General features: G+C 35.6%; 1 protein-coding gene across 5 annotated transcripts in view; it reads right to left on the reverse strand.

Annotated features, from left to right (window-relative positions):
- The window catches only part of csk (C-terminal Src kinase), a 27071-nt gene extending 471 nt beyond the window's left edge, over positions 1–26600 (reverse strand). Inside the window, exons 1-14 of one of the 5 annotated variants that reach the window (XM_067379413.1) lie at positions 26495–26558; positions 26149–26228; positions 14523–14635; positions 14265–14378; positions 12206–12318; positions 8537–8756; positions 5106–5199; positions 4923–4988; positions 3785–3884; positions 3595–3685; positions 3418–3491; positions 3078–3273; positions 2898–2984; positions 1–1579 (exon numbers count right to left, since the gene is read on the reverse strand). The exon at positions 1–1579 is cut by the window's left edge and continues 471 nt beyond it. In XM_067379413.1, coding sequence (XP_067235514.1) covers positions 1397–1579; positions 2898–2984; positions 3078–3273; positions 3418–3491; positions 3595–3685; positions 3785–3884; positions 4923–4988; positions 5106–5199; positions 8537–8756; positions 12206–12318; positions 14265–14378; positions 14523–14537 — 1353 coding nt within the window. In that variant the 5' untranslated portion in view covers positions 14538–14635; positions 26149–26228; positions 26495–26558 and the 3' untranslated portion in view covers positions 1–1396. Of the gene's footprint in view, positions 1580–2897; positions 2985–3077; positions 3274–3417; positions 3492–3594; positions 3686–3784; positions 3885–4922; positions 4989–5105; positions 5200–8536; positions 8757–12205; positions 12319–14264; positions 14379–14522; positions 14636–14819; positions 15275–26148 lie in introns of those variants that run through there. The other 4 variants (XM_067379414.1, XM_067379412.1, XM_067379416.1 and 1 more) reach the window with 4 other exon arrangements.
- Positions 26601–26849: the final 249 nt, after the last annotated feature.

Below are 26849 nucleotides of genomic sequence, written 5' to 3' on the forward strand. Positions count from 1 at the left end.
GTTTCCTCTCTTGGTGCATTTCATTGACTGTTTGGTCACATTTAAGAGCACATAAACACACATTCAAGTCTGTTTGGCAGCCTTTTATTTTTTTTTTGTCATTTATCTTTTGTTTTTATCAAACTGTTCAGGTGGAATGATTTTAACTGAAATATGGCAGCAAAAAAAAAAAAAAAAAAAAAAAAAAAAAAAAAAAAAAAGAGCACTGCAAAATCAAGTCCTTTGCAAAAATCAGCATATAATATATAACAAATATTTCACAAATCTGTATTTGTGTTTTTTGTTTTTTTTTTGTATAATTTCTCTGTCTTATCCTTTTATATATATATATATATTTTATTTTGAATTAAAGGGATAGTTCAGCCAAAAATGACAATTCTGTCATTTACTCACCCTTAAGTTGTTCTAAACCTGTATGAGTTTCTTTCTTCTGAACACAAAAGATGATATTTTGAAGCATATTGGTAACCAGACAGTTTCTGATCCACACTGACTTCCATAGGGTGAAGAAAAACAAAACAAAAAACTATGGAAGTCAATGGGGACCGAAACATTCTTCAAAATATCTTCTTTTGTGTTCAACAGAACAAAGAAACTCATACAGATTTAGAACAACTTGAGGGTGAGTAAATGATGACAGCATTTTCATTTTTGGCTGAACTATCCCTTTAAAACATTTCAGCTTCCACCCAAGCCACATGTCTTTTAAAAGGCCTACAATGTTTATATTCATCCTTTCTGGTTGAGGCTCAGACTGACACATGTTTGGAAAGATGAGAAAGACAACAGGAAATCAAAGCACTTGTACACACCATATTTAAAAAAATAAAATAAAAAAACAAGCTCTGGGGCGAGACAGGCTTCTGGCGTGAAGGCACTGTGAAATGGAAGAAAGATTTTCTCGTGTATTTCATTGGCTACTGGAACTGAAAACAGTTTGGGATGAACATACGGTTTCCCTAAGTGCCAATTATTGTTCTTGGGTATAAGATTTTGCAGAAAACCAACCTTACGGGTGCCGAATGTCATTTCGCATGATATTTTTGTTGTTGTTTTTTTAATGGGCAGATTTAGTAGTAAAGTGATTTTTCTTTCTTTTTTTCGGGGCTATGTGATAATCAGAAGTCCGTAATGAGGGGGCGTATGAAGACATATCGGAGGAGGCTGAAGATCTTGTGAATCAAAAAGAGGTGAGTTGGTGTAGAGAAGGCCAGCCTCCCCAAAATGAAGAAAATCAAGCCATGAAAACAATGCAAAGAAAAAACAAGGATGCGCTCGCAAAAGAAATTTCTGAAGTTTTTCAAGTCCACGGCTTTAAGAGTAGATTTTGGTCAGATTGTATGAGAATGGTCCCATGGAGGTCTTCCTCTTGTGTTTTTCCTTTAGTTTTTGTCTTTTATCGGTACAGCTCATTGGTTATGATATCTTGAAGTTTCTCTCTCAGTTCTCTGAAGCTGGGCCGCACCACAGCGTCCAGAGTCCAGCACTGCTTCATGATGTCATACACCACTGCCGGGCAGCCGTCGGGGGCGTCCATCTTATAACCCTTCTCTACACGCGGGACAACTTCCTTCAGAGGCTGTAAGAAGACAGAACGAAGGACACCGTGACTTAGGAAGAATGTGCTTAAGTAGACAACAGTGTCCTCTAGTGGGAGAATTTGTCTGGATAACATCATAAGAATCAGAAATACTGTGGTACGTGCAGAAATCTTGAAACACAATAAAGTTTATTTTATATATTTAAAAGATTAAATGAATATATAAATAGCATTACAAAATTATGATGCCATTAATAATTTCTAAAATATAAAAAATATTTACATTTAGATTAAAAATGTATTATAACCACATTTATTTTTTAGATTATTCTAATTGAAATAAATGATTAATAGTAAACTAATAATAATTATAATAAACATCAAATAAATTAAGCAATATAAAAATATTCACACCTATATTTTTATTGGTCATGTTTCTGTTCTTTATATATTGATATAATACTAATAGTATTCTTATTATAATAATAGTATCTAAAAAAACTACAAATGTATTTTTTAATTTTTCAGCTTTTAAGTAATTCGAAGTGACTTGCATATTAATTATAATATCTTAAGTTTTAATTTTTTAATGTTATATAAAAATGATCACAAATGTACTTTTTATTGGTCATGTTTCTGCTTTTAAGTTGTCAATTATGTATTGATATTTATATCCCATTTAAGTACTTATTTTAAATTAGATTATTATTATTATTATACTAATAGTATTATAATTAACTTATTCAAAAAAATACAATTGTATTTTTGTTGGTCATGTTTCTGCTTTGACTTGACATTATAATATCTTTTTTTTAGTTAATTTCATTTAAATTAGATTATTAATAAAACTATAATCATAATAATAATAAATTAATACAATATAAAAACACAAATATACTTTTTATTAGTCATGTTTCTGCTTAGAGGTGAATTATAATTAAGATTAAAAATGTATTGATAATGATATCCTATTTAATTTAATAGTATTAATGTAAATTAGAACAATAATAATAATAATAATATTAGTTATTTATATAAAAAAAACTACAATTGTATTTTTTATTGGTCATTTTTCTGCTTTGAAGTGACATTAATTACATTATCCTATTTATTTTAGTTATTTTCATTTAAATTGGATTATTAAACTTTAATAATAATAATAATAATAAATACAATATAAAAAAAACAAATATACTTTTTTATTGGTCATATTTCTGCTTTCAGGTGATGTATAATTAATACTACTAAAATAAATAGGATATTATAATCAATACATTTCTAATCTTAATGTAAATTAGATCAATATTTTATATTTTTGTTGTTGTCGTCGTCATGTTTCTGGTTTGAAGTGACTTACAATTCTTGGATATGGTACCCGACCAAAGGAATAGATCTCCCACAGTAAGATGCCATAGCTCCATACATCTGACTTAGTGGAAAACTTCTGTTTCAGACAGAAAGGTAGAAAACAAAAAGATAAGAGGATGTTTTTGCATGTCTCCATTTAAACATATTAAAACAAAAGCAGACAACGCACCTTCTCTCGTAAGGCCTCGGGTGAAGTCCACTTAACCGGGAGTTTGGCTGTATCTTGAGTAGATGACGCTTCCTTGGTGAGGCCAAAGTCGCTGACTTTTGCTATGTTGTCTTCTGACACTAGAACATTACGAGCCGCCAGATCCCTGTGCACGAAGTTATTGGCCTCGAGATATTCCATCGCCTTGCAGACATCCCTAAAAAATTAAAAATCAACAAGAAAAATAAAAGAAAACATTTTGAAAAATGTAAAACTGAAGATAGCCCTTTATATACTTCATTAACATTATAATTAATTATGAGACAAAGTTAGATGAGTGCCAAAAAGAAAAGAAACTTACATTGAGAAATTGATCAAACGATCTCCACCAATAACAGTACGTCCTCTGGAGCGCAGATAGTCCACTAGACTACCCTGTAGAAAGAAATTAAAGGCTTTAAGAACGTCAGATCTCAAAATCTACTTTTATATGCCTAAGCAAGATTGAATGCATAAGTCTAGTTATAGAGTCACTGACCTTGGCCATGTACTCAGTGACAATGAAGAGGCTGCCCTTCTCTTCCACAATCACCCCCAGTAGCTGTACCAAGTTATTATGCCGTAATTGCCTGTAACAGTCAATATGCATATTGATATTTAAATATATCTAAATACACAAAGCCTTATGTTGTATTCTCCGGAACATTTGATTCTGATTGGTGACGTACGTCATGACTGAAGCCTCTGCGACGAAGGCCTGCGCTGTTGCGTCATTTTTGATACACTTCACTGCTACTTTCTTGCCTCTGTAGTCTCCAACCATCACATCTAAAAATCAAAAAGAGCATATTTTTTTAAGGCCGGGTGAATTATTGACTACTTGTGTAGTTTATGCTACTGTTAATATATTTGTGTTCATTTTTTATAAGCAGCGTTGAGGGGTAACGCATTACAAGTAACTAGAGTTACATAATCAGATTACTTTTTCAGATAAGTAACTTAAGTTACTTTGTTTTCCCATTTATTGACTGACAGCTCTCCTGTCCTCATTTTGAAAGAAATCGTGAGTATGTGCAGAGGCGTTGTGTGCGCTGTGTGAACAAAATGGTTATTGTAGTTCTAGACGAAATGTGACAGGGATTTACTCGTCACACTTGAACAAAAGAAGATTTTAGTATTTCTCAAAATGAATAAAAACAGTGAAATGCAAACTCAGAATATTATACAAACCTGCGATAAAGATGTTAAAGAAACACTCCACTTTTTTTTTGAAAATAGGCTCATTTTCCAACTCCCCTTGTTGAGTTTTACAGTTTTCGAATCCATTCAGCCGATCTCCGGGTCTGGCGGTACCACTTTTAGCATAGCTTAGCATAGTTCATTGAATCTGATTAGACCGTTAGCATCGCGCTTAAAAATGAGCAAAGAGTTTCAATATTTTACCTATTTAAAACTTGACTCTTTTGTAGTTACACTGTGTGCTAAGACCGACGGAAAATGAAAAGTTGCAATTTTCCAGGCCGATATAGCTAGGAGGGAACTATATTCTCATTCCGGCGTAATAATCAAGGAACTTTGCTGCCGTACCATGAGTGAGCAGGTGCAATGATGTTACGCAGTGCCTGTGACCCCCTGCTTGCACAGGGAGCATGCCTTGCAACCCCGGAGATCGGCTGAATGGATACAAAAACGGTAAGACTCAACTGTTGAACTCTAGGGGAGTTGGAAAATGAGCCTTAGTGTTCCTTTAAATATGCAATGTAACCCTTTATTTACCAAAATTGATAGCTGAACCAAATTAATTTAGATCCACTGATCTAGATGTGCTTATAATCATAAAAAAGCATCCCATTAGCACATTTGTACCTCCAAACTCTCCCTTTCCAATAGTCTGGTTAAGCTTCAGTTCTTTTCTATTCAGCGCCCAGCCACCTGTGGGAATGGAAGATTTATGAACTTATTAAAAAACACACTTTGAAGCCATGCAGCAATTTAAACCTGTATAAATGAAGAAAATGCCTGCGTGAATACGGTCAAGAAAGCTCTTACTTCTAGAGAACTCATCCTGGGCCGCCACAGTCCCCTCCATGAGTTTAGGTTTGATAAGTCTGGTACAGAGTCCATCTGCGTCTTTAGTGTAGTGCTGTTAACACACACACACAAAGCTCATTTACAAAAAAAAGTACCATGGCAGTATAACATAATATTCATATTAGCTGATAATACCTAATACTATGCTACATTAAATTCAAACAAATGAACACTTCACTGAATTATGCAGAACTATACACAAATAAATGCACATTATATACAACTAAAAAAGTAAAATGAGCCTCGAATGTGCCGTTTAAATGTACGTTTTATAAATATTTTGTGCTTTCTTCCAATAAGCACATGCAACGCAGTAAACTTGGGTCGCCAGCAGAGTGCGCTGTTGTATATGTGTGCTCTATAGCGTTTCCTCTCCTCAGAGGGACAAGTCCACACAGGCGACAACATTCTTATCATTTCAGTGTTGAAATACGTGTTTGTGATTCCATATGTCTGGACGCTATAATCGTGTGGCCAGACGACGAGATAATATTGTTACATGAATAAAACGGCATCGATTGAGCTGTTGAAATGATCTGGAACCTGCGCTCGTTTCCTCTTTGTCACTTCCTCGTTATCAACTGTTCCAGGAACTGGAGCGTGCGTGCGTGCGCGCGCCGTTCTCAAACACGCGCTCAAAATAACAACACATTTGCATGACTAGACTGTTAACAAAACAGTTCAGCGATTCTTGGATATATATAAACATAACTATTTACCGTTTTAATTAAGTGTTGAAAACATTTGCTTAATATTTTTGTGGGTTTTTTTTTTTTCAGATTACAAAAGAACAACATTTATGTGAAATGGATATCTTTTTCAACATTACAAATGTTTTACTGTCACTTTTAAACAATTTAATCTGAATAAAAGTATTAAGTTAACTTGTCATAATAAACCATTACAGACAGCCCAAAGCTGTAATGTGAACCCAAATGAGCGACAACAAACAGCAATGGATAAACAACAGCGGACAGTATCAGTTTGTGGCTTTTGTTTCCTATATCTCCACTGGTTTTCCGAGGAATGTTATTGAGTGGATTGTGGGAAGAATATAGTCTGTGGTAGTCTAATCGCTATGGACATAAAGCCTTATTGTAGACTGTTTAAGACTCGTCCATTTCATTGGAAAGAGCACAACTGTTCAGCTGAGGCTATAAGGGTGGGATAAAGAGAGAGTGACTGTAGCCAAAATTACACTAAAGAATGTGTGGAATTCCGTAATAGAAAGGGTGAGGAAAGACTTGAGGAACCCATAGTGCCGCTGACCACTAAAGCCACCCAGACCCCAATCTAGAATAACCAGAGCAGAACTATTATCAACACTTAACCGAGAACGGATGACTGGCTAATCACACAGACCGACCCTAATAAAGCCAATGACCAGTGGAATAAAAAAAAGATATGTAAATTTATACAAATTACAGTCATTTACATCTCACATCTATGTAAATCAGCCCTTTTTAAAGGCTTTCTTTTCATTAGCAGTGCTTGCTAAGGCTTTGAATGTTACCGCAAATGATGAAGCTTGTTTGAGAAGAGGTGTGCAATTGCTTTTTAAAGCAAACGGATGATGGGAGCAAAATTCTTTTTTTGTTTTTTGACTAGCGAAAGTAAGCAAACATACTATGAGAAGCACAGAAACACTTAAACCACTTTTTAACATCTTAGCAATCACACAGCAACACTCTGGCAACCACCAATAACAAGCTTGTACTTGTAAAAAGCTGGCATCCAAATATGATGATGTTAGGGTCCCCCTTCCTAAAATATAAAGGTAGCTTGAATATTCTCATGTATAAAAATCCAGTGATACTGTAAAGACAGCAAAATTAAATTACAGTTGGCTTTTATACAATTGGTACTAAAGCAACTTGCTAAAATATCTTTTTATGTGGATTGGATAATATATGGTATGGTATATAATATAATAAAATAATTAAGACTGTTTAACAATTAATCGCATCCAGAATAAAAGTCTATACATGTCTATATTTAAGAAAAATATAAAAAATATATATAATATATATTATGTAAACAGTTTTATTTCGGATGCGATTAATCCTTGAACAGCCCTAAAAATAATAAAAACACGAGTTGGCGTGACATACATCAAGAATAACCTTCTTTCCATTAAAACACTCATTTCACAGCTTTTGTTTAGCAGTGTCACTTCCTCCAACACAGCCTGGACTGAACCTTTGACCTCAAAGCACAAGGTGTGCGTGTACAAAATTATTTCCTGGAGTCTATCGTAAATGCTTGCTTCATCTCTGTGGCCAGTGCGTCTGATGTGGACTGACTTCCTGTTAGGGCTATTTTTGGCTTTGTGTATGGTGATCAATTTGAAAATGTTGACAGAGGCGGTGAGAGGACGCACAGGAAGAAGCTTGATGGTTTCACAACCCACTGGGCTAACTCTGGAATGTGTTTGTGCTGAATTATATATATATATATACATATACATACAGCTATGGAAAAAATTAAGAGACCACTCCAAGTTCAGAAATCAATGTTAAGTGGTCTCTTAATTTTTTCCATAGCTGTATATTATATACATGTCCATCTGACATATCAGGCTCCTATGTTTAGGTTCAGTAATTTCAGTTTAATGGAAATGAAAAGGTTGTTAGTTATTGAAATACTTTAATTTCAGAAATGTCATTAGTCAATTCAACAAATTTATTTAACAAATTTGACTAAGTCCATGTGTGCTTTTTTTGCAAAAACCTCTAAGTCCACCTCTTTGGACAAGAAGACATAGTAAAACATCAGTTTCTGTCAGTTTTACAGCAGCAAAAGGAACGCTGTCGTGTTTACTTGCGAAATCCTGTCATTGCCACTGTAAAGTTGGACAAAACATGATAAAAACTCGCAGCTCAGCAATTGAAAGCCGGCTCATACGCGCACCGTCATTCATCTTGAAATCATATGATTTGATTTGCATCTTCTGATTGGTTCTTCTGTGGAGTTTGAGGCTTTGCTGACAAAAGGAAGTGACGTTTAGTGGTTTCTGCCAACGAACCGATATTTCTGAATGGGCTGATGCTGAAATTTAGCGCATTTGAAGGGAAAGTATTTGATGAACGTATACTATTCGCTCAATATCATTTCTCAACTTAATTTTGTTTTCTAAATGCACAAATCATGATGCAAAACAGCATTTTTCAGGCTGGTCTAGCCAATGTGCATGTGCAGTCCTAAGTGCATGGAATTGGCCATTGATTCTTTTATTTAGAAGACTTATTCCACCATGTTGCGCTTTGCACTTTCTCCCATACATAGTAATATGAGTGCACTGGGTTTGTATATCTAAACTCTTTTTAGGCTAATCTAAAGCTTTAACAAGAAATAACCCATAACCCAAACCATAAGCCAGTAACTCTCACCTCCATGAGCTGCATGAGGTTTTCAAAGTACTCCTCCTCATCGATGGACAGTTTGCCGTTGTGGTAGATGATGCGGTAATGCTCCACCTTGCCATCGCAACTGACACACAGGGTGTAGTCGCCGGGGTAGTTAGTGCTCTCGCGCACCAGGAAGAGGCCCGTCTCAGGGGGGTAGAGCAGCCTCTCGGCCTGCTCGCGTGTGATCTTTCCATGGAACCATCTGAGTGAACACAGATAAAGGACGTGTTTGTTATGTGCATCATTTTAGAAGTGACAATAATGTTAATTGTGTGTTGTCTGACAAAGAGGAATTGTTTTTCTTTTCAGTCAGTTTATGAAGTTTATAAAGTCTAAGCACTAAAAGTATACACAATTGCATATTTGCAAATTAATGAGTCTTTTGAGTCGGTTCTTTTACTGGATCATTCAGAAAGATCCATGAACCCACAAGTTAATGTTTAGAATCAGTCTTGCGCTTCGAATCTGGAACAGATAATCTGTTAAAAATCTGTTTAAAAAGAGCTTTGTTGTATTAAAGGTGCCGTAGAACGTCTTTTTAAGTCTAAGGTGTCAAGGTGTTAAGTAGAATGTGTCTGAAGTTTCAGCTCAAAATACCCCATAGTTTTTTTTTTTTTATTAATGTTTTTAACTGCCTATTTTGGGGCATCATTAAATATGAGCCAATTTAGGCTGCGGCCCCTTTAAATGCTCACGCTCCCCGCCCACGAGGTCGCGCTTGCCTTTAACAGCATAAAGTTCAAACAGCTAATTTAACCCTCAAAATGGATCTTTACAAAGTGTTCGTCATGCAGCATGTCTAATCGCGTAAGTATGGTATTTATTTGGATATGTGGCTAACGGCTAATGCTACACTGCTGGAGAGATTTATAAAGAATGAAGTTGTGTTTATGAATTATACAGACTGCAAGTGTTTAAAAATGAAAATAGCGACGGCTCTTGTCTCTGTGAATACAGTAAGAAATGATGGTAACTTTAACCACATTTAACAGTACATTAGCAACATATCATGGATCATGTCAGTTATTATTGCTCCATCTGCCATTTTTCGCTGTTGTCCTTGCTTGCTTACCTAGTCTGTTGATTTAGCTGTGCACATCCAGAAGTTTTGCCCTTGTCTAATGCTTGAACATGGGCTGGCATATGCAAATATTGGGGGCGTACATATTAATGATGCCGACTGTTACGTAACAGTCAGTGTTATGTTGAGATTCGCCTGTTCTTCGGAGGTCGTTTAAACAAATGTGATTTACAAAAGAAGGAGGAAACAGTGGAGTTTGAGACTCACTGTATGTCATTTCCATGTACTGAACTCTTGTTATTTAACTATGCCAAGATAAATTAAATTTTTAATTCTAGGGCACCTTTAAATAGTATTTTACTGTTAAAAAAAAAAAAAAAAAAAAAAGGTATTTTGTTTAATATAAATTATGTTTGACTTTAGTTGTGAACATGCAGTATGAATTGATTAATACGAGATAAAAAACAAATATACAATGAGATCATTGCATTCTGATTCACAAATAAATGACTCTTTTGAAGCAGTTCTTTTATGAATTGGTCAAAAAGATTCATGAACCCACAATTTACTGTTTTATAAAGCTTTGAATTTATTCAAAGCAGTTCAATATTGAGGGAAAAAATATTCAAAACAAGATTTGTTCAAAGAAATTATATTTTATGAAGAAAAACCCAGTATTGTTTTGTTTAAAATAAATTTTATTTTATTTGGTTGTTAGTTTGAAGAGAATATGTGTACTGTGAAATAATAAATATATTATTTGAAATTATGACCAATTGTTTGTGATGTTCCTCATTTGAAAGTCGCTTTAAATAAAAGTGTATGCTAAATGAATGTAGTCCAATTCACAAAAGGATGACTCTTAAGAGATGATTCTTTTAATTAATCAGTCAAACATAACTCATGAACTTATGAGTTAAAGGGTTAGTTCACCCAAAAATGAAAATGTTGTCATTTATTACCCTCATGCCGTCCACACCCGTAAGACCTTCGTTCATCTTCGGAACACAAATTAAGATATTTTTGTTGAAATCCGATGGCTCAGTGAGGCCTACATAGCCAGCAATGACATTTCCTCTCTCAAGATCCATTAATGTACTAAAAACATATTTAAATCAGACAATGTGAGTACATTGAAGTGACAAGAATATTTTTTGTGCGGCAAAAAAACAAAATAACGACTTATATAGTGATGGCCGATTTCAAAACACTGTTTCATTATGCTTCGGAGCGTTATGAATCAACGTGTTGAATCATGACTCAGATCGCGTGTCAAACTGCTGAAAGCATGTGACTTTGGCGCTCCGGACCACTGATTCGACGTTCTGATTCATCTGTGCTCCGATGCTTAATGAAGCAGTGTTTTGAAATCGACCATCACTATACAAGTCATTATTTTGTTTTTTTGGCGCTCCAAAAGTATTCTCGTTGCTTTATAATATTAATATTGAACCACTGTACTCACATAAACTGATTTAAATAAGTTTTAGTACATAAATGTATCTTGAGAGAGGAAATGTCATTGCTGGCTATGCAGGCCTCACTGAGCCATCGGATTTTAACAAAAATATCTTAATTTGTGTTATGAGGATGAATGACGGTCTTACAGGTGTGGAACGACATGAGGGTGAGTAATTAATGTTAATTATTTTCATTTTTGGGTGAACTAACCCTTTAACATTTTGAATCACCAAAATGGTGTTGCTGTAATGGTATTTTACTTTAAAAACACTAAAATGTGTTAAAAACAATAGTATGTTTTGTTTCGCATGTACTTAGGACCAACTATGGAGAAAATTCAGTAAGAAACACTGGTTCAGATACATAATATTGTGCACAGGACTGAGAAAAGGAAGCTAAATTACAGGCTTCCAAAAGCAGAGCTGGCCTTGCCTGGCCCTTCTGTGGCTTCTCTGGCATGTCAAACATCCAATCTGTATCTCCCAATTACCCACACATATACATACACACCATTGAAAATAAACCAAAGCTGTGCACTTACCAAAGACTAGACAAAAAAAAAAAAAAAAAAATGCTACAGTCACAATCTGCTAAAGCCAAACACATCTAAATCTAAACCTTCCATTGCATGTTGTTAAAAGTAGACATTCAGATCCCATACATTTGGTTTTAAGCTGATGCAGCAAGCAAGTTTGTCTTGCCACACTAAATATAATTGAGACGTCTACGTCATTATGTCCATTGTTCTCTCAAAGCAGCCAGTAATTGAAGAATATCACATGCTCTCTTACAATCGAACTCTAATCACAATGCATGTCTCTGGCTTTTGCATATCAGATGCCAAGAGATGGACTTTTTCCATTGGCCTGAGAGGTGTTATTTGTATAACTTTCTGATTTCTCCTTCTATTTTAAACAGCTGGCTGATTCAAATGAGTCCTTGGGTTATTGTGGTGGATCGGAAAGCAGGAAGACATTTGTGTATAATTACAGATATAGTAGGTGATCTGTCATGATATCAGTGATACATGCCAAGTATAGCATGCTAATGTTTGTATGCATGAAACCCACACAAACACCCTCTCTTATCGTATATCAAGTGAGGACGAGTGATGATAAAACCATCCCATAAAAAAAAAAAAAAAAAACGCAAATGAACTTTGTACTTACGGCATAAGGCTCAGTTTACCGCCAGATTTCACTCCTTCTCTCTTCTGAACGTAGTTTGCTGGTATGGTACCCTCTTGTCCTGCTGAGTTTTTTGCTTTGTACCAGTTTGGATCCTGGAATGAAGCACCAACAAACAAATTTTAAATGAATAGTGTCCCAAAAATGAAAAGTTAATTTTCATAACTTAAAGCGTTCACCTGTATGAGTTTCTTTCTTCAGTTGAACACATATTTTAAAGAATGTTGTTAATCAAACAGCTGACGATAGCCATTGTTTTCCATAGTGTGAAAAAAATACTACAGAAATCAATGGCTATAGTCAACTGTCTGGTTACCAACATTCTTTAAAATATCTTTTGTGTTCAACAGAAGAAAGAAACTCATACAGGTTTGGAACATCATGAGGGACATCACTTCTTATGTGGAACACAAAAAGAGATATTTAGCAGAATGTTCATGCTGCAGTTTTCAATACAGTGAAAATGATTTCATATTTCAGTTTCTTCATCACACAAAGCTATCGTATGGCACATTTATGATATTTTTATGCCATTTTGGGACCTTGGAAGCCACTGGTTCATATTCACTTTCATTTTATGGCAAGAATACCATGAATATTCTCATTTTATATTAAGTATTCCTTTAAAACACGCATAGGTGGCAAAACTTTCCTAATTGTTTTGGACATGATGATGATAAATGTTTCTTGAACTGCAAATCCTCTTTTTTTTTTTTTTTTTAAATGGCCATCAACATAGTTCAAATGAAAATTGTGTCATCATTCACTCACACTCATGTCATTCCAAAACTGTATTATTTCTTTCTTAAATGGAACATAAAAGATATTTTGAAGAATGCTTCATCTTTCAAAATTAAAGGGGTCAAAAGCAAAAAAAAAAAAAAAAAAAAAAAAAAAACCAAAAAAAAACACTGGATCCCACTGACTTTTAATTGCTTGCAAAAAAAAAGTAAGTTACGAAGTCAGAATCTATAAAACTCCTGTTGTGGACGCATTCTTCGCGCTGAAACACGGCATCTAAACCCAAAGAATTCACAACGTTTTATTACAATAGTGTTCTCTTCTCATTATAATTTTATGTATATGACAGTCCCAATCATAGTTCTTAATGTTGTGCATTGCTGTTTGAGCAGCGTGCACTGAAGCTAACGATAATCACTGGCAAACTGGAGCGCTATGCTAACGGGTTAATTAACCTTTGTCAGCATAATCAGATATTTATACAACATAAACATAATATTACAACTCATATCTGCACAAAATGACACAAATGCAAAAAATGAACTTCAACTTTTATGGATGCGCGTAACAACTAAACCCATAGAATTCACAACTAGTTGTCCAGTCCGGTTCTGTTCACACAGTGCGAATTTTCCGAGAATGCAGTTGTGAGTCCTGAAAATGTTCGGGTGTGAATTCAGTTATAATTCCCGTAAATAACCGCACTGTGTGTGAACGTAACTGTATTAAGGACTCAAATACAGGACTGACAACCGTATTCATTATAACCATTCTCATTATAATGTTATGTATATGACAGTCCAAATCATAAATCAGATGTGCCAAATCATAAATCTTGACTGTGCTAGTCATGAAGGTGTAACTTGTGGACGCACTCTTCTGCCAACAACATGCTAAAACACAGGCACACAAAGAAATTTTGTAGTAGTGCTCTCATTATACTTTTATGTAGCTTATATGACAGACTTACACTGCACATGCTGCACTTAACTGTATTTTCCTTTTCGAAGCGATTCTAAATATATTTTAAGCCATTCAAAACAATCATGGCGAACCGCCATGAATTAATTTTCTTAACGGGTCGATAATGATAACATATATCGCCTGATACCAATATGGTTGCTGATATATCGTACATCCCTACTGAGACATTTTTCAAAATATCTTCTATCTTTAAAAATATCTGTGTTCTGAAGAAGAAATAAAGTCATACAGTTTAAGGACAACATGAGGTTGAGTAAATGGTGACATTTTGTGAACTCTTTAAATGTTATTCTAACATTCCTTTTCAGAACTTTACCTTAGTTACTCCAATTATAGTAAGGACATCTCCTTTGCACATAGGCAAGTCCTGGTCTGCCGTTCCAGGGAAGTTGTACCTGGCCACACACTCGGTGCCCGGAGGCCAGATTGTCTAGTAAAATAAATAAATAAATAATAATAATAAAATTAGACAATGAAGTGAAAAATATATTTAAAAAAAAGCCCTTGATGTCCAAACTAAAGCAAAATAAAACTCATTATATCCTGATGGTGACATTTTAAGGTCTGGTGTTACCTCAATGGTAGACATAGCCGAGGGAAATCGTCCTCTCACAGTCAACCCGTTTCAGCCGGTAACATCAGAGCTGAGCCTGAGGCATACAGCTGCAGCCAGAACTGGCCAAAAACCTGGTAAGAAAGAACATTTATGCATTATTGGAATTAAAGAAAAACACAATGCTATTTCCAAACAATAAAATAAACACTAAGCATATAGTTGACTTCAATGCTAATTCCTAAAAAGTTGTTTTTAGTAAGACTGACGTAGAGAAAATTTACTCAAATTTAAACAATGACTCAAAATTAGACCTACCAAGCATATCAGCAAACACAGTTTAGCAGCAAATACAGTTCAAACACACACACACTTTCAAAGGGGAAGTGGCGGCTGTAGATTTTCCGATGCCTCAGACAGGAAGATGGGCTGAGCAGCAAGCAGGCTTGCAAAAAGACTGTTCAAGCGTTACTTTTACATTTTCTGCTATTTTCCCGGTTTAATCTGTACATCCACTTTGAGACCGTTGCTGGTATTTACATTTATAAAATGTGAAATTAAATTTAAAACTATTTATTGTGTTGTAGCCTACTACAGATAAACCTGCTCCCAAAAATAAATCAAGCTATAGTTTGTCACTCAGATTCTTCTAGTCCACAACATGGATTTACTCTGCGAGACTAGGTATCTTCACGTTAACATCAGTTTAAATAAAACACTGCTGTTGCACAAATAAAAATATATTAAAAATGAACATACACAACAGCTTGAAAATTGAGAACACCAGAAAATAGAAACGAGAAGTAAAAAAAAAAAAAAAAACTTTTCACTTTCGTGGTTACGGGAAATATGAATCGCAAAGTTATTATTGCTCTTTTTCCACTATAAAAAGTGTTGTCGGTAGAAGAAACTTCTAAACTGAACTTGAACTTAAAACAAATGACACATGCCAGCCTGCAATCCTCATATATAACTCTCATGGGAACCAATTAGCTGGCAGTTAGGGACGATTTCTCATGGGAAATAAATTGCACCTGGAATCAGAAACCAAATGTACCTGAAGTATTTCTGCACTACATTAGAAGTGAACAACCGAACAGTTGGTTGGAGGTGGAAATCTAACCAATTATCTATTTTTAAAAGTCTAGATAAAATGGCATTCGCAACCTGTTTTACTTCTGTAATGTATTTAATATATTTCCACAAGAATATTAGCCCATTGGAATGGTTAAGAAAGTAAATTAATAAAGTAATAAGTAATATACCCCATAAGTGGATCACATGACCGTTTTGAGTGGGTCATGGAGTGTGTAGTCAAAGAAACAACAACAGCCATAACAAAAGCCGTTTCTAAATGTTTTTCTCATGCGAGACTTTTATTTTGAAAGATGCGCGTGAAACCTGTTGACTCTTCTGTCAAACGCATTTTTAAGTAAACTGTGTCTGACAAAAACACGTTGCCTGATTTAGTATCTTCTCTCAGTCTATAAATTGGTGTCATTATTCTAACATTATTTTCATAACGCGTTACTAAATAAAAAGTCTCAATTGTGCATGCAACGTCATAGTTGTCAATTAGTAAGTCACCAAAACGTACCATTAATTATTATACCATGGTAACTGAAGTTTCTGCATTGCTATTTTTTTTATGTTTTTGATGACTGTGGCTCATACCAACTTACTAACTTTAATGTATTAACAACAACTAGTTTGGGAGTGCTATTTAATATCCTTACCTTATATTGTTTATTCATCAGTGTTAGTGATATTCTTACAATTATGTGTATGTTAAGTGTGTGCGTGTTTATATTTTTGAGAAATAAATTAGCTTGGTTCACATTTTTACAAATGGGAAAATGTGGGACCCATGGCAAAACCAGTTGACAACCACTACTTTAAAGGCATTTAAGATTGTTTTGATACTGATAGCAGTTATACGCGACTGTTTCCTGTCATTCTTTGTGTGTAACAGTAAATTCACACTGGTTCAATCCTCCCACTTCATTTTCACAAGAAGCGCAGTGCATGCGGTACGCTTGTGAACTAGATATGATATGACACTGAGCGCCTTGACCTCATTAATATGTCAACCAATGCTGACTGCCACTCTGTTCAATGCAAAGTAGCTCTGGCATAAAAGCTGCAGCAGGCCCCACAACATGAAGTCACTTCCTGTCTGAGATGCCGAGACTAAAACTGTCTTCCTGTATTGGCACGAAGGCATTGCTGGGTGATGAGCACTACGGGTTGAAGGGTGCTGGCTAGAGCAGCAGACGGTAAAAGGGGCGCCAACAGCGGCGCAATCCACAGAAGCCCATACAGTGAGGATATAACACACTTCCTTTTAAAAACACAGTCTTCCCCTGCTGCTCTGACTACCTAATTTTATACTTGCCTCTAACAGGAATAGCTTGAATTATGTAAAGGGAGGAAACCGATTGTCATTGTAGTGGCTTGCCATTTCAAATACGTCTGTTTTCGCCTTTATGGTTATTTTTCAAAATGCCTGAGTGCTGGTACAATTAAAGCACTCATTTTTCGGGGCAGGAAAAAATAGTTTTATTCGTGTCTTAGATCAGGGGTCTTCAACTTCTTTCAGGCCAAGAACCCCTTGATGAAGGACATGGAGTAAGCTACATATTGCATAAGTTTGAGTGTTGCATTTTAAGAAATAAACAAAAACACTACACAAAACAAGCAAGCAAAAAACTAAAAGGTGGGGGAAAAAAAGCATTTTAGGAAAAACAAAAAAAAAAAAAAAAAAAGAGGGAAAAATGCGCCAATGCATTTTAAGAAAAAAAAAACATACTACAAAAAAAAAAAAAAAAAAAAAAAAAAAAAAAAAATTTGGGGGAAAAATGCACTAATGCATCTTAAGAAAAAAAAAGGAAAGAAAACCAAACAAAAAGAAAAAAAAAATTACAAAAACATACAAAAAGGTGGGGGGGAAAAAATGCACCAATGCATTAAGAAGAAAAAAACCCTACAAAAATGTGGGGGAAAATGCACTAATGCATCTTAAGAAAAAACAAAAACCAAACAAATAGAAAACAAATTAAAAAAAAAATAATACAAAAAACAAACAAACAAAAAGGAGGGGGGAAATGCACCAATGCACTAATCTGTGCAATAAAACAATGCCACAAGTTGTGTGCAATAAATAGCAGGAAGACATTTTGTTTCAATATTACTAACCGCCTCTCTTTACCACACTTGCCAAGTAAAGCAAAAAAACTATTAATATCACATTCTCATAATGCCACTTGTTTGGCACTTGAAGCAACCCATACTTAAGACATTTTATTAGTGTTGTTTGCCAAGGCATGCATCAATATTACTATCAGATGTACTTGTGTGAGATATTTAAACCTTTAACCTCAAGTAATCAGTCTTTCACAACGTTAGCATATCATTTATATTTATCTTTATATTTCTAGATAGTTGCTAGGGTGTTGTTAGGGTCTTCTGGGATCAACCATCAATCATTTATGTGCTTTATTTAAATGTTAAAAGTGTCTAATGTGAGTATGAATATCATTTTGTATTTCTTTTATAGCCAAACTGAAGGCAACAATGGACAATTCACCAGATCTTCAAAATAAATGAAAGGAAACAAGAACGTTCAAAATGTCAACTCAATGTGAACAGACAAGTGTATTCTATGGCAAAAATTATTTCAGAAACTCAGTATGTATTTTTAATCATGTTAAAATGGTATAATATTCCTAAATTTGATTATGTACTTATCAATTTCGTTGCGAGTGCCGGGAGCTTGCAGAGAGAGCCCACCCAATGCGCTCTTCTGATTGGCTGTGATTTTTGATTGACTTTATCGCTTCTCATAGTCGCGTCACATCTGGTGTGAACAGACAAATTGTTTGTCACTAGAATCTTATCGCATCTGGTTAAGACATGGTGTCGGGCAAAATTATGATTTCAGGCCGAGTTATGCAGTTATGTACCTGAAATCATAATTTTGCCCGATGGTTGATCACAGAAGACCCTAACAACACCCTAGCAACCATCTAGAATTATAAAGATAAATGTAAATGCTATGCTAACCCTGTGAAAGAATGTGAAGTGACAGATCTCTCCGGCTTGCGTTAAATGATTTGACTGCCGTACTGACACTAAGCTGTGGAAATCGTCCAGATGGTGTTGTTGAGTTCACATTCACCCTAAACAACCTTAAAAGCCAGGAAGAGAATGATGCAATCATGTGAAAACACCTAAAGGCGATGCACACACAGATAAAATGTGTGCCACATCAAAAAAGCAGGATACTGCCAATTCTAAACACACAAAAATTGCTCATCTAATAAACAAGAAGCTGACATTCAAAGAGGAATGCATTCACCAATCAAAATCAATGAGGCTTTTCTGTGATCAGCAACAATTTTGGGGTGTGCCTTGGCAAATCCCTTGTTACAAATGATATCATTGTTTAGGGATTGCATCGGCAGGGCTACGCCTTGCACAAGAGGACTTTTCATTCCTTGAGTATCTAAAAACTTGCAGCAGATATTTGGAGGCCAACAGGCAGCTCCCTGCCACTGAATCCAGGCAACTCTGGTTGCTCAAAGATGAAGGGGACTGCGGAAGTTTCCAGAGGGTATGACGTAGAACCAAAGCCATTCCTTTTATTCACAGACTTCGACAAAAGCATCTTTGTATGCCAGAAGTGGACACTTCAACCCGGTTCTATCTAGGTTTGGTCTAATGGACATCGAATTTTTAAGGGCAACACAAGAATCCTTAAGAAACTTACATAAGAAATTGATAAAAGGTGTTGAGTGACTTGATCAAGACTATGACAAACCAAAATTCTACACCAATTAGGGTTAGTTCATCCAAAACTGAAAATTCTGTCACTCTTTATTCAACAATTTCTTCTCTCTCACGTCAATCTCCTACGCTGTTTACGTAGTGAACGCAGGGCAGCGCTTCCAGGTTCTACGTCCGAAAGCCATCTCATTATTGGCCGACGCTGTTCATGTGAGTAGCACGACATATGCGTTTGATGCTGACGCAGGAACTGGCCAATGAGTCGATGTTCTGACGTAGAACACGGAAGCTCTGCACTGTGTTCACTACATCACCAGCGTAGGAAATTGACATGAGAGAGAAGAAATTGTTGAATAAAGTCATTGGGTCTCATTCATGAAACACTGGTAAATATACGAGCAAATATGCGAGTGATTTGCGCGTAAAGAGACCTTCCCGAAAACTCTTCTCCTGATCCACAAATACTTTGTAAACGTCAGAAGTGATAGTGAAATGTGTGTGTGCGTTAATGAATTCCAATCAGTCGTAAATGGGACGCGCATGCACGCTCATTCTCAATTACCATAAATCCCGCCCATTAAATCCGACTGACAACTATATATGGGCATCATATTATGACACCAATCGAAGGATTTTGGCCATTTTATAGGAAATAATTTCCATAACAATTAAGGGGCCATTAGTTTGCCCAGCCCTATTGAAATCAATTAATTATTTGATTAAAGTGCTCCGTTTGCAGATGCTATTACTGGCTCTCACAATAAAAGTAAAAAGAAAAAAACGTATGTAATTACTATATATAATATTTTTTCAAAATGCTGTGTAAATATGTACCCTATTAAGGTGAAATAAAATGCAGCCTTGTTAATGAGCAAAACGTTTGTATGTTAAACGCACTATTTACACGTGGCTGGGAGCAGGTGTAGATTTCTTTCGTACCAACTAACATTTGGAAAAAAATTATATTTTAATGAATCCGAAAATTTACGCCAGAACCACTTTACACACAATTTACACAAAAATTCATTCTGCTCGTGTTTCATGAATGAGACCCATTATTTTTGTTCCGTTTTCACGCACAAAAAGTATTCTCGTCGCTTCATAACATTACGGCTGAACCACTGCAGTCACATGGACTATTTTAACAATGTCTTTCGTTGAATAAAGTCGTTATTTTTGTTTGTTTCTTTGCGCACAAAAAGTATTCTCGTCACTTCATAACATTAAGGTTGAACCACTGTAGTCACATGAACTGTTTTAAATATGCGTTTACTACCTTTCTGGGCCTTTAAAGTGGTAATTGCATTGCAGTCTATCGGAGACCAGAAAGCACACAGATTTCATCAAAATTATCTTAATTTCTGTTTCAAAGATGAACGAAGGTCTTACTGGTATGGAATGAAATGAGGGTGAGTAATTAATGACTATACATTGATGACTTTTCCAGGCCAACTTTTCCCCTCACATTTCCAAATTTTTTATGATTGTTCTGTTCTTCTTCGTGGCTCAGCTCTGAAAATAGGCCTTCAGGCTATTAAAGCCAAAAGCCTTTGAATGTTGCTCAAAACACAGTGACTGTGATTTATTCTGTCATGTTCAAAGTAAAGCACGTGTGAGACCAGTAGTGAGACTCTGTAGGGGAGTCATGACAGTTGCCTCCAGGCTACACGAGGAACCAGGAAACCAGCTTCAATGAGAGAGAACAGAGACGTGATGTGCCCGGAGATAGAGCGGATTCCAGCCTCGCAGCCTTTCATCCCTTAAATCCATCTACTTCACATCCTCTTACAAATCATCAGATCACTTACAAGCATGCACAATTACTACTATAGGTCAGTGTACGACCTTACACAAACGTTTGGATGCTCTTCGATTCTCCCTTTCAACCACAAATGGGGCATCTTTCAGCATGTTAATTTAATGAGTACAGTCAGTGTGTTTCAGGAGGGCCGTTGAGATATGCGCTCTAATTTTAGATTCGTTATGAAGTGCTAATGTGTCAGGGTGTGTGTACCCATGAAAATTTCAGAGGGAAAAACTCAATATCAAGTATTCATTTGCGTACATTCGCCTTCATGCATTCTTCAAGGTTCTTCAGAAAGTCTTTGTTTAACAAAAGGCTTTAGTCTGTAGTTATGATATGGATATGACAGTTACAGTACAGTACAGTACTAGCACAGATGGGTTAAATAGGTTAGCTAGACGGAAAAATAAACAAGAGGTGTTATATCATTCAACGAAATATCCTGATATCACCAAAAATGAGAAAAAAAAAAAAGGAAAATTCCATTTTTTTTTACTTATTTTATTATTATTATTACAGTACCATGGTAATGACATGAAAATAATTAAATATAAATATGATTATCATATATATATATTAGGAATGCACTGATAGGACTTTTTTGGCCGACACAATACCGATTTTAAACAACTATTGGTCATTTGCTCAAAAACGCATGCATTGAGGTATAAAATAATTTCTATTGAACATGAAACATTGAACATTCAACATAAATACATCACAACAAAGATGCATATGAAATAAACAGTGCTTTTCAGGTAGGTCTAACAGTAGTTTTCAGGTACAGAAATAAGTAATCAAATGTAAAATGTATAAATGAAATATAAATTAATCCTTATTAAAAGTTACATAAGTTATTTAGCCAAGAATAGTGAGTGATCGTTTTTTGTCTTTTGTTGTTTGTTTAACATTAAAACAGACAGCAGCGCTGCAGGTTTTTTAGGCTACTGTCACTTTAAGAGCTGCACGGATCCAATATACTGGTACACAAGCATTTTATTTCTCAACTGATTACATTCATTTAAGACATAACCGACGAGGTTTACTCGCCAAAATGGGCATTTTGATATGTGAATTAGAAGAAGTGAAAGAGAACTCAATTCAGTATTTGCACGCAGTTTAAAGCGCGGCTTTCCAGGCTTGCGCTATGGATGTGCGCGCTCACAAAACATCTAACACAGTGAGTTCTCTTTTGTGTCTTCTTGAGCTTGAATATTTAAATTGTTATAGTAATAGTATAGTGATATAGTAATTATTTTACCCATAGAAAAACGCTGGATTATGTAACGCAGTTAATTAACCAACCGTCGGTTTCTTGTATCGATCTTTTTTATGCTATACCCGTTATGCCGATTGATCAAAAATAGGCAGATAAATATCATCGGTGCATCTCTAGTGCATATCCACAGTAACCTACACCACCGTAGTACTTTTTTGTAAAGGCATTTGTTATTGTTATTGAATGTGTGTGAGAAGATGAAGAAAAGCAGCATTATGGAATGTGAATTTCTTAACTTTTACTATCAGCGCACTGGGGCAAGATTCAACAAGTTGAGAGATTCTGACCTCAGGTATTCTGCTCACCACACCCCCCAAACTATATTCAGCACATCACCTTATGACACAATCATTTCGTTATATGTTTTTAGAAGCTGACAAGACCAAACTAAGCACAGACACAACCATGATGTTATCATCTCATCTCTTTAAGTTTAAAAAAGGATTGAATTTTAGTTGAATTGATACTTCATATTAGAGCCCATGTCATTTATTCTTAATAATTGCAATAACCAGGGACATGCACGGGGAGGGGGGTGGTTGGCCCGGAGCTAGAGCCACTGCCCCTTATAATTACATATTCAAGTAAATGTTATTTTAGTAATAATAATCAGTTTCACATCCGATTAGACAGTAACACTGACTGACACTGAGATGTTCATCACCACTAAGAAATGCATGTCATTATTATTCATGCACAAAATTCCACTGCAATGGAAGACAAAGCGTTCCTCAGGGAAACGCAGTGTGAAAGAATAATCCTTTTCATTCTGAAATATTAAATATGAATTTTGCTTTTCATTAAAAAAAAAAAATACAAATTATACCTAAAATATATAAATATAACCTTAAAATTATATTATGAACAAGGAAAAGTGAGATTACAGCACACTCTAATGGCAATTTGTAAGTTTTGGTACATCTTATTTGTATGTTTTAGTACGATCTGCTTAGGTTTAGGGGTGGGCCTTCATGCTTTTTTAAATTGTACCTTGTAAAACAGTTACATTTGGAGATTTTCACAAATGCAAATACAACAAGACCAAAAACCACCCCAGTAAATGAGGGTCACACAGGGCGTATATCATTAGCCTTCATAATTACTCCCAGTTATTTCCTTCTGTTGGCTTTTTAAGATCCACACCAGCCAGCATCATGGCAGGGAGCGTCTCTCACCAGCTTGACCCTGCAAACTCTCTCCCCTCTGGGCAGTGCTGCTCCTACAGCTCGCTTTGATGCTTAATTACACTGCTCTGTCATCTACCGACAAGCCACTGTGACAGTAGGGAGCTCTACAACCAAACACAACTATGATGACTTCAATTTAGGTTGGTTCCTCTAACAGAAGACTACAAATGCACTACATTTATAGTCAGTTTTGCATCTGTGCAGCGTCCGTCCCCTGCACAGTTCAGGACAGTAATGAGCGACATCAGTATCACATGTCAGGAAGTGCTGACTTTGAACTGAGCAGTATATTAGAATAAGGAAATAGCACGACTGCTGTTGACAAAATGTGCAGAAAAGCAATGTTCTCAAGCAGTACACCACAAAATGCCTTTCTGTGCAAGTAAAAAGCACAGCAGTTTAGCAGCAGGGGAAACCCCATTGAAAATGGCAGAGCTGAGTAGTTCAGATATACAGAAAGATTTTAACTCTGACAGACAATTCAAGATGCAGTGAAGCCTGACTGAGGAGGCCTTGCAGGTGTGAATTAAAAAGGAACTAAACAGGAAGTGCCGTTTTGATGCTCTTCAAAGAAGAGGCTCTGCTTTTAACAGGCATCTGTGCAACAACAAGGGCATTTGAGGCAATTTTAAGCACCGAAGAATGAACTAATGAGGGCAGAAACAGACATATGATGATGGCAAAAGCAACATTGTGCAACAGCTGCCCAGTTAAAAGAACAAAAAACAAAACAAAAAAAATGGTGTCATTTATTCAAACTTCATGTCGTTCCAAACCTGTATGAACGCAAAAGGGAATTTTTTTATGAAGAATATATTAGGAACTCGGGCTGACAAGCCCCAAAAAGGACACAAAAGCACCATAAAAGTACCGTAATGAGTTCAGCACTGTGTTCCAACCCTTATGACTTTTTGTGGGAGGATCATACTGAAATCTAAGTCAATATTCACTGAAAATCTTCCCATCCTCAGCAGCTTTCGGATCGAATAACTATTAGACATCGCTGTTAGTAAAAAGCACTATTATAGTTCATTAATATTTTGTATTAGTTTTTATTTTCCATTTTAGTTACATTTTTAGTCATTTTGTTGTGCGTTCTTGTCAAGTTTTTCATCCTTTTTTTTTTTTTTTAAATATCTATATAGTTTTTTTTAATTATTTTTTATTTCAGTTTTAGTTAAAATATAAAATATTTTTAAAAATATATTTTATTCCAGTTAAATGTTTATTTTATTTTATTTCATTTCAAATACTGAAATGTTTATATGGTTTTAGTTACAGTTAACTGTATTTTTATATTTTCCATTTTTATTTCAGTTAAATTTTAGTAATTTTGTTGTGCGTTCGTCGTTTTTCATCCTTTAAAAAAATAAATAATACAAATTATTATTATTTTTTTTAAATTAATTTTAGTTCAGTTTTAGTTCTTTTAGTCCATCCAAGTTAACCTAAACGAAAATCAGAAATTTTGCCTTGGCAACTGGATAAATTTTTTTTTTAATACATTTATTTCAATAAATGTTTATTTTATTTCAAGTACTAAAATGTTTTTATGGTTTTAGTTTCAGTTAACTGTAATAACCCTGGTAAAACGACAACTACCAATACCACTTTGTGGCATCAACACACCAATTTTTTGTAGTAAAAAAAAAAAACATTTTTCACGCGCATTTCAGAGCTTCACCGGCGACCACTTGAATATTGCGCACTGGATGCATGGACTATTGATATAACACTTTTACTTTTTATCATAAATTTGACATAGGCAGTCCTCATTCACTTTCATTATGGGAGAAACAAAAATGGCCTGGATATTCTTCTTCTTGTTTATTTTCTTTTTTTAAATAGAAAAATCCTAAACAATCAAACAAAGAAACAAATAGTAAAAACATGACTGATAATTTTAATTATTTAGGGAACTGTTCCTTTAAAATCTGCACTTTAGAGGGAGGAAGTGACCTTTGGATTTCAACCTTTCTAAACCCATCTCATTAATATTAATGAAGGCAAAAACACACTGAAGCCTTTCTGCTATGATTTGAATAACTGCCCTTTTAGCATGGGAATTTTTTCTCTTTGAACATATCACATAAACATTCTAGCTTTGGTTACAAATGGCGTCCCATATAACAGCTCAAACACATGAGTGTCCACAACCAAAACCCCAGTTCAATTATTTACAGCCCAGGCCCACATTCAGATGTTGTTATTAAACATTCAAGGGGAACCATGACAACATAACAACCCCAGAATGATGCTGATGGGGAACAGCACTGCTGGTCCAATCAGGACTGGAAAGGAGACAATGCATCTCAAACTGGGATTAGTCCATTATGCCATCCAATGCATTCTGGCGACCAAACTTACACGCATGATTTATTGAAGATGATTAAAATAAACACGATGGTCCTTCAAAGACACGTTTTGTCTCGTGCAGCAGCCTCAAGTGGCTCTTATTTAGACAGCTGTGAAACAGACCCTTCGCATTCAGATTCACAAACACAATGCGCCCATTCTTAGACATGCAGAAAGCAGAAAGGTGGTCAGATCAAGCTATACTATTGACTGGCGTAATGAAATACATAACATTACCTATGTGTTCCCTAGATGATGGTGTCCAAATGCCTTAAAGTTAAAGATGTTTTGTCCACTTAGTCCATGTGAGGTCAAACCTACCAGAATGTATCAACAGAAGATACAGACGTGGTCATTCACACATTCAGCAAAAACAGATCTTCCAGAGAGCTTTCCTCTCACATCAATGCAGAGCAGACAAAAGATGATCCGTGCATACAAATATAACGTTAACGTTACCCCCCAAAAACCGTTAAGACAGCGGCGGTTGAATGCGCTTCAAATATAAAAACACAGCGCGTGTAACGGTACGAAAACAAACGGTTCAGCCAAAAAAACACAACTGTTGCGGCATATTACTAACCAAGGAAGTCGACAAATGGTAAGCCGCCTGAAGCGAACCGTTTTTAAGCGTTACGGAAGCGCAGCACACCCAGAGACTACCGCTGTCTTTTACACACAGGCCCTTGAAAAGGAAACGCACTTCTTCAGACAGCCCAGTGAATAGTGCGCATGCGTCGTCTACTACTACGACGAAGGGTTGACTTATGAATATTAATCAGGTGGTGAGATGTGATTTGCTGAAAGCCAGTCCGCTGGCGAATTAACGAACGCTGCTATGATAATCGTTAATATTAATGAGACGCAAAACTGGACGCTACAGGAAGGTTACCAAGCAACGTCAGCATGAGCTAATTAATATTCATAATCTAGGCCTT

The sequence above is a fragment of the Chanodichthys erythropterus genome, chromosome 24 (genome assembly GCF_024489055.1).
Source record: "Chanodichthys erythropterus isolate Z2021 chromosome 24, ASM2448905v1, whole genome shotgun sequence".
NCBI classification, from domain to species: domain Eukaryota; kingdom Metazoa; phylum Chordata; class Actinopteri; order Cypriniformes; family Xenocyprididae; genus Chanodichthys; species Chanodichthys erythropterus.